At 41.4% G+C, this 8580-nt stretch overlaps 1 protein-coding gene across 1 annotated transcript; it reads right to left on the bottom strand.

Moving 5' to 3' along the window:
• Positions 1 to 2774: 2774 nt before the first annotated feature.
• Positions 2775 to 7748, bottom strand: LOC146328900 (extracellular calcium-sensing receptor-like). The gene is made up of 9 exons (XM_084716563.1): positions 7547 to 7748; positions 6998 to 7292; positions 6745 to 6831; positions 5727 to 5996; positions 5092 to 5298; positions 4731 to 5003; positions 3981 to 4208; positions 3764 to 3887; positions 2775 to 3685 (listed from the first exon to the last, which is right to left on the bottom strand). Exons 1-9 carry the CDS (start codon positions 7654 to 7656, stop codon positions 2775 to 2777), a joined length of 2505 nt encoding a protein of 834 aa, XP_084572689.1. The 5' UTR covers positions 7657 to 7748.
• Positions 7749 to 8580: the final 832 nt, after the last annotated feature.

Genomic DNA, 8580 nt, shown 5'->3' with positions numbered 1-8580 from the left:
TTGTGTCTTTGTTGTTTTTACTTCCTGTCTTTGTCTGTTTTTCCACCCTTTTGATTGTAATGTGTTTCACCTGTCCCTCACCTGTGTCTCATTAGTTCAGTCTATTTAGTCCCTGTGTTTCCCTGTGTCTTTGTGAGTTTGTTGTTGTCTCCTGCGTTGATGTCCTGAGCCCTGTCTGTGTGTCTTCATGTTTTTTGGATTTGTTAAGTTCTTGGAGGATACCCACTTGTTAAAGTAAGCCTGAGCTTTTGTTTGTTTGTTTGACCTTTTGTTTGCATTAAATCCTATTTTGAACTCTGCTTCCTCTGTCCAGTCTGCATTTTGAGTCCACTCACCAAAAATGGACTTAGCAGACTTTTCAGTAGCAGAGGAGCTGAGAATGGCATGCAAAGCACTGGATCAGCTGCACTCTGCCATTCAGGGTTGCACTGACCTAAGATGCAAGATTTTTGTGTATTGCTTAATGGTTTTGTCAAGGCCCAAACTTTTGATTTTTCCCCCGATTACTCAGATCCAGTCAGTGCTGGGTAACCTTAAGAGGGACATATAGGCCAAAATTTATTCCCCAAGCAACCCTGATTCCAAGCTTAACACAGAGTCTTTAAACCACCAACCACCTGCTCACCCTGTTAGGCTTCTCCCCACCCCAGCACCTGAGTTGGCTAGCCATCTACCTACAGGCCTCTTGCCTGTTAGTTTGAAGCCTGCTTCTCTGCCTGCCAGTTTCCTGCCTGATCCAACTCCTGAGTCATTATCTGAGAGGCCTCCCAGACGCCAACGTCATGCCTCTCAGCTGCCCAGCGTTCCTGAGCCACAGCTGCCCAGTGTTGCCAAGCCTCAGCTGCCCAGTGCCACGGAGTTTTTGTGGCCCAGCGCCACGGAGGTTCCATTGCCTAGCAACCCAACTCATCTCCCCTGTTCCGGCTGGGTCGCCGCCACCATCGCCTCCTGTCCCGGTGGGGCCACTGCAGCCATCTCCTGTTCCGGCTGGGTCACCGTTACCATCTCCTGTCCCAGTTGGTTTGCAGCCATCTCCTGTTCCAGCTCAGCCACAGCCACTTCCTGTCCTGGTGGGGCCACCACTGCTGCCGCCACCACTTCCTTCCTTTTTATGAGGAACTGGTGAGGCACATACAATCCATCCCTTCACCACCACCAGTGTCTAGACTCCATCAGGGAATTCCTACTTTAATCGCAGCCTCACTATCCCCTTTATACATGACAATATCACAATGGGGTCAAATCGCCAAAGACTTTCCACATTACTCATCTAGATTGTGCACATGTCAAATAAATACATCTCCTACACTTCTCCTGATTGAAATGATTTTCCCAAGGAAGGAACAAATCCAGTTGCAGAGAGGAGGGGAGCAGCAGTGGATGAATAAATAAGTTATTTCAGTGTTTATCTCATTTATCCTACAGTATTTTATTGACATACATTATATAGCCAACAGTGTGGTTGACTAAAGTGTATCTATAATTTATTATTGTAGAGTGTATTATAAATACATTTTAAACAAGTTAATTTACATGAGACATTGAAAACTTTGCCGATCCTGCTCTAGGCTGTGATATTTTGCTTATTTATCATAATTTATGGTATCTTCATTTAAAACATGCATACTCGGTGTGCTTCTGAGCACAAACAATGGAATTATATACGATGGTCTAGCAAACCATTGCGGTGCTTGGAGGGGGCGCCAGAATGGTGGCGATCCCGGTGTTAAACACATGATGGTCAAATCTTTACTCTCTAACAAGTTATGCATCACTTGTAGTAAATTTTCTGTCCCAGAAATGTGTCTTGGTGTCCCCTCTTCTTCAATCACCATAAATTATGCCATTGTATTAGGTGCCACAAATTGTTTCACCTTTAAGGTACTGGGATAGTTCCCTTAACATTTTTTAAGGAAAATGGTTTATGAGAAGCTTCTAGCAACATAAGTGAATACTTAAGGAGCTCAGTGCAAGTACTTGGAGATTGAAGGGCTTTTTCTGTCAGTGACCCTAACAGAAGCCTTTATGGAACTCAGTTTTTCCTAAGGCATACTTAAATGACAATTTATGTGAAATTTTAACATGGCTTTATGCAACCAGGCACAGGACATCTGGTGGACAGGTGGAGAAGAATAAAGGGTGATGGATAATGGGAATGTGACTGGAGGGAGGGAAAGAGTAGCACAATATGACACTTTGTGACATGTGATGTTTGGAAACTCAGGAGCTGACAGAAGCTTTTTGAATTCAGGGATTTTCCAAAAACTAGCGAGTGCGGCATTATTTCCACATCAGTTCAGGTAAAAAATAAATGCGTATAATAACCTTAAATTAATCCAGATAATCTGCATATATAATTCAGAGAAAATAATGCAGAATTTGTAATGGGAGAATGACATTAGGTAACATTAAGCAAGACATCCTGGATCTTTTAGTAACACAAAGTTTAATCAGGTATAAGGATAAATTAAACAATGAAATGTGATAAAGGCAATAGCATTTGAATTGCAAGTGGTGAGTATTTAAACAAAGCCCTTGAAAAATATAGGAAGTATTCTTACACACATGATCCATTTGGTACAAAATTTCATATTCAGATACATTTATTTGGCATCAGTCCTGTTTTCTCAATATCTTAACATTAGTATGGCTATTGGACTTATTTTCTGCCTGTGTAACTGGATTGTGTACTGTTTTCCGTTAAGACTGATTTACTTTACTGATTGAATGCACTAATCGTGTGCAGAAAAAGCAATAATTGTGAAGAACAGTTTTTATGACTCAGTGCCCCGACCCATGATTGCTTTCTTTGTGTTCCTCTCAGGTCTCAGCAGGATTATGTAACATTTGGGTCCAAACAGTGCCCCCAAGAGGCCAAAACTGGAGGCCAGGATGGCAAAGACCTCCACAGCATCTGCATATTTACCTGGTGAGCTGATATAAGCAGGGACAAAGGCCACCCACACAGCACAGAAGATCAGCATGCTGAAAGTGATGAGTTTGGCTTCATTGAAACTATCTGGAAGATTCCTTGATATAAATGCAATCAGAAAACTGAGGATAGCCAGTAAACCAATATAACCAAGTAACACTGCAAAACCAACTGTGGACCCAACTACACACTCATAAACTATTTTGTCTTTGTGGTATTGAGTGTTTTTATGAGGAAATGGTGATGCAGATACAAGCCAGGCAGTGCAGATTGCTGCTTGAATAGAAGTGAGAACCATTACTGTTCCTCTCTGCTGCAAAACACCAAACCACTTCAGACTGGCTCCACCTCCTGGCTTGGAGGCCTTGAACACAGCCAGAACCAACATGGTTTTCACCAGGATGCATGAGATGCAAAGCACAAAGCTGATCCCAAATACTGCATGTCTCAGCTGGCATGTCCACAGCCTGGGACGACCAATAAACAGCAGTGAACACAGGAAACATAACTTAAGTGACAGCAATAGCTGGAAACTCAGCTCTGAATTGTTGGCGCGTACTATAGGTGTACTGTGATGACAGATGAAGATGCTCAGGACAACAGCACAGATACATGTGCCCAGCAATGAGGCAGCTGTCAAGCAGATACCCAGAGGCTCATCGTAGGAGAGGAACTCTGTTTTCTTAGGAACACAGTGGTCACGCTGGGGGCTGGGCCAGAAGTCTTCTGGACAACTAGTGCACTCCATGGAGTCTGTGAAAATGGGGACAATCTTGAGATGCATGTTTATATAGTATCTACAAACTGCCATGTTAAAAACTGAATACTAACCAGTCTCATTGCTGATCTTTCCCTCAGAACAAGGGATGCAGTCAAAACAGCACACAGGTTCCCTTTTCTTTCTGGCCATGCGGGTACCTGGAGGACAGCTCTCACTGCACACTGACCGGGGTGGCTATAGGGAGAAAATTAAATATATGTCATTGTACACTGCTTTGCACTGCTATTTTGTGTTATCCATGGGGTCTCTAAAAAATTCAGAATGAACCTTTTTTGATTCAAAATTCCAGAAGATTTTGTCTTCATCAATTGTGAGTTCTTCTCCTTTGAAGGCTGACCCCTTAACCTCACCCACAATCTGAAGTTTTGGTCTTCCATCAGGGAGTGGCAGTAAATTAATGACTTCATATATTGGTAAGGCATCACCATTCTCATCAAATGACACTTGGTCACCAAATGGTGTGGTGAAGTTGATCTTTTTCAAGTAATACAAAAGCTATGAATATCAGAATAGACAGAATAGACAGACAGTAGAAACGGAAGAGTATGGGTTAAAAAATAACTACATATGGCTATGCTGAATACAGCAGCAGTATCGAACAGACAAATTAATAATTAAAGACTTCATTGTTGGGTTTCTCAGACACACTCCAACTGGTTTAGCGTCTAATTCACATTTGGGTTCAGGAAGCTGGTTTCCTGAACCTTCTCATGAAATTTGTATTGTGGTCCTCCTGTGATTTCCTGTAAAACTGTGTAAAACCTGGCAAACAAACTGACTCCAGCAGACAGTATCATGCCACTGTGTTGTGAGGCTGTCTCTGCTGCTCAATAAATAAAGCTAAATCTAGAACCAGCCAAAGATCTTGAAAGAATCTTTTCTTCAACACTTGGTCCCTTACAGTTATTAGTCTCTTTGCTTTGTATTTAATGCTATAGTCTAAATGCTACTCTGCAAAAGACCTTACAGCATGTGATTTTCTTATATGTACAGGTGGAGTGTGATTTTCTATCACACCTGCCATGGCTCCAATCCATTCAAAGTGCCACAGCTGTGCCCATTAAAAGTCCCTCTCCCTGGCTCACACTGCAGCAGGTCATCAAGGGCATACGCCAGAGCATACACAGCCTTGTACACATTATACTCTGGCCTGAGGTTTGAAATGTCCAGAAAATCAGTCTCTACATTCTCTAGATCTTCCTGTCCAGTGCATAATGTTCCCCCAGTGTCTCCACCTGCTGGAGGTGGTGCAAATTTACACTGAAATGTGTGCTCCCAAAACTGGTTCACCTGAAACACATTAAAAACAATGTGTTACAAATTATGACAATATATTATTCTTGCAATTGCCAGGTCAGTTGCGTGGTTAATCTCTCACCATGCTATTTCCATAGCTGTTGTTGTGGTGGGGATCAGGACGTATTTGTAGGAGGAATTCTCTGAGCCCTGGAATTTCTCCTCGTTGGATGGCGATGCCCAGTGTGCCAGCCAGGTATGGCAGAAGGTGGGGAGCCTGGAGCTCAGCAGCTGCCGTCCAAGAGTCACAGGCCATCCACTGCAGGCCTGTCACATTCTGCCTCACCACCTGTGTGTTATAACAAATATATAAATCCACACTGTTATGCCATTAGACAGTTTACAAAGCTGCTGTCTTGTCTTAGTAATTCTTACAAAAGTTCTATGCTATGTTTTACACTGTATTATGAGTAAACTAATGCATCATCATAACTGGAGTTTCATGTAATTTTACTGAGGGAATGATCTCACTCTGAAAAGAAATTTCAAAATGAGTGGTGTGATTCTTTCACATAACCATATTTGTCAAGTTGTTATTGGTACTTAAAGTGATCTTCACCCATCCTGACATCAGCACAGGCGTGAGAAGATATTGAGTGAAATTTCATTTTTGGGTGAACTATCACTTTAACATTTTTCAGTTTAACAAATAAACATTAACAGCATTAAATTGTGTACTTAGATTATATTAAAATTAAGATATATTCCAAGCCCAACCTCTGCCACAAGGTTAATCATGAGAGTGTAATGTGTAAACACAATGACCACACGAGCTGTAGACTTCTTCATCACATCCACAATCCGCTGTAGTTCAGCTTGGTCATTGCTCCAAGGTAAAATCTCTACATAGGCCAGACAGCCTTCACCAGACTGGATAAAATCAGATTGGAAGGATCGGGCAGCGTGGAGTCCATAGTCATCATCACTGATCAGCAGACCTGCCCAAGTCCAGCCATAACGTCTGAGAATTTGAATCATGGCACGCACCTAAGTGAATACAGAATGAAGGGATTAGAGCATGGGCTGAAATAATTTGATAGTGAAAAACCTGCTAAACAGGTTCAACACCAAACCTCAAGCTTTATGTGAAATGTGGGACATAAAGAATGTAACTGTTGTTACACAAAAGAAATCTATTTTTCATTTATTTTTCATTACAGTAAAGTAGTGGTTCCCAATGTAATTTCTTTGGAGCATCCCCTCCTTCTGTCTATTACAGGTTGAGCTGCCTTACTTCACACACAACCAAAAACACCAAACAAGAAATGATTAATTAAAAAGATTTACTATAAAACATTTACATCATTTATAATCATTTCCTTTCTTAGAACTGTTACCTGTGGTAATATATCTGGTTAATATGTCTTTCTCTGTTTTAGTGTAAGCTGAAAATATTTTCTTTCAGCAACAGAACAGAGTAGTCCAAACATTCATCCTGAATAAAAGAATAAAGGTGAGATTTTCACAGAGCTTGAGAGATCACAGAGGTGTTACCTACTGAGTACCTGTTTTTCAGTGAAATAATCTATCTTTGCAGATTGTTGTGTGTACAGACGTTTGTATAAATTGTGATTTTAAGTAACATGTGCAAATCTAATTTTGACCACCTCAGAGCAGCCAAAGCTTTTGGGACCCTCAGACCCAGGTTAGAAACCAGTGCAGGAAAGGAACATACATTGTGATCAATGTTTAACTGTATGTTGTAAGAATATTCATTTGGCTGAGACATGGTCACCTGGAAAGCATCACTTGGGATCGTCCTAAAGAAGGATGGAAATTTTTGCTGGTCACTCAGGCAGGAACATGTGGCAAAATAACTCACCTATGAAAGACACAGACTGTAAATCCTGAAAATGTTCAAAGCCATTGTTTATCTTTTTATAACAGATTTTCATCCATGTTTACAACTGACAAGAAATTTGAAAAGAAAATGAAATCAGAACAAAATAATCATACAGAATTATTAGATAGTAATGCAGAAAACTTACCATAGGTACTCTGTACAAACCTAATACACTGGAGATGGCAATAGAACGTGTTGAGGAATAATCACCTACAATCCCTAGGACTGGAGGGGTTCCTTCACAGGTCTCGTCTAATGTGAACTGGTCTTCTTTACCACTGACTAAAGACAAAGCTGCACTGAATCCAATCCCTAGGTTGTCACAATTATCATACAGACTGTATCCCAGAGTCACATTAGGTAGCAGATTAGAATTTCTGTTGATCTCATCAATAGCAAAGGCCATGGTCTGAGCCCACCTGAACCCTAGAACATCAAAACTAACACAAGATATACCAATGTTTACTACTGAAATATACAACATGACACAGTGACTCTGTTAACATGTACATTTTGTACAACAGATTTTTCAAAGAAGCAAACCAACTGAATAGCAACATCTACTCAAAAGTGTGCAAAAAGACATCTGTTTAAAAACACGAACAAAAGCACACTGTCAAAAATACATTCTAATAATTTTACTTAACTATTTACTCTGTGTTTCTCCTTTCTGTTGTTTTGCTGAAGGACTCACCTATGGCAGGCAGGCTGCTGTGGCTGTGTTGTAAAAGACAGGTCAGGAAAGACAGAAAAGAAGTGGACCACAAACAGCCCACCAAGAACCAAATCACCATTCTTGTGCATCCCATTTAGATGAAACTGTCCCTGTAACTTACAGGAGGGGGGATAATGACGGGAGGTTAAAGCAGAAGGAGAGTAAGAATACAACAGGATGAAATACACGAGCAAGAGCAATTTGATCACTAAAAATGCCCACATGACGTTCCTCCTCTTTACCCTTACCCTTTACCCCTCTCTGTGCTTATTCATTTGTATTAATGTCAGCCCCTTTTATTGACTCGCAGTATTGTTTAATCTTGCACACCGCCCATCAGAGCATGTGTATTGTGTCGTGGCTTTTGGTGACTCTCCTCCACCTGCTTGTTGCCACGCTGAGCATCACCTAAACGGCTGCACTCGGGTGTGTGGTCTGTCATAAGCCGCTGCTCCCCTCGGATGAACTGCTGTCTTGGCTCTCCTTGGTTCTGCTAGACTCCATTTGGCTCTCTGTTCAGCTCTGTTTTGGTTCCATTTGGTTCAGTTCAGCTCTACTCGGTTCTGCTAGGCTCTCCCCCTCTTCTGGGACCCTGGTGTGGATCAGAGTAATTTAACTCGGGTCATTGTCAGACCCGTGAAGACATAACCATAGCTGCCTGCAGACACTCAATTGTTTGTTAGAGCTGCAAACTGCAGCCAATATTGGAACCAGTCATTGTATCTTAATGTGTATATTAGGTTGTTTGAGTTAGTTAATGAAGTTTCTGTTAACTTACATTTCTGTTGAATAGATTAATATACATTTCATCTGGATTTGGGTTTCTTTAGTATTTTGATTCCAGTTTTAAGTTATGGTCCAGAGTGAGTGTGTGAGTGAATGAGTTTTATGCATGACCATATTTCAGCTGTCTGGTCACCAGGCACTGCTAGCCTTTGACGGCAGATGTACTAATTGTTTTATTTCTGTTTTCTCCAGACAGGTACGGTGAACGTTAGTGGCAGTCCAGTCCC

Source organism: Lutjanus erythropterus, chromosome 4, assembly GCF_056507025.1.
Source record: "Lutjanus erythropterus isolate fLutEry1 chromosome 4, fLutEry1.hap2, whole genome shotgun sequence".
Classification (NCBI taxonomy): domain Eukaryota; kingdom Metazoa; phylum Chordata; class Actinopteri; order Lutjaniformes; family Lutjanidae; genus Lutjanus; species Lutjanus erythropterus.
The sequence above is the reverse complement of the archived record's forward strand: the minus strand, read 5'-3'. Positions and strand labels throughout refer to the sequence as shown.

Excerpts from the sequence above, each read along its gene's own strand:
- LOC146328900 (XM_084716563.1), bottom strand. The coding sequence starts at position 7,656 with ATGCACAAGAATGGTGATTTGGTTCTTGGTGGGCTGTTTGTGGTCCAC. Across the intron at positions 5,997-6,744 it reads TCCCAAGTGATGCTTTCCAG|GTGCGTGCCATGATTCAAAT; the intron begins GTGACCATGTCT and ends GTATTCACTTAG. Across the intron at positions 4,209-4,730 it reads ATGGATTGGAGCCATGGCAG|CTTTTGTATTACTTGAAAAA; the intron begins GTGTGATAGAAA and ends TGATATTCATAG.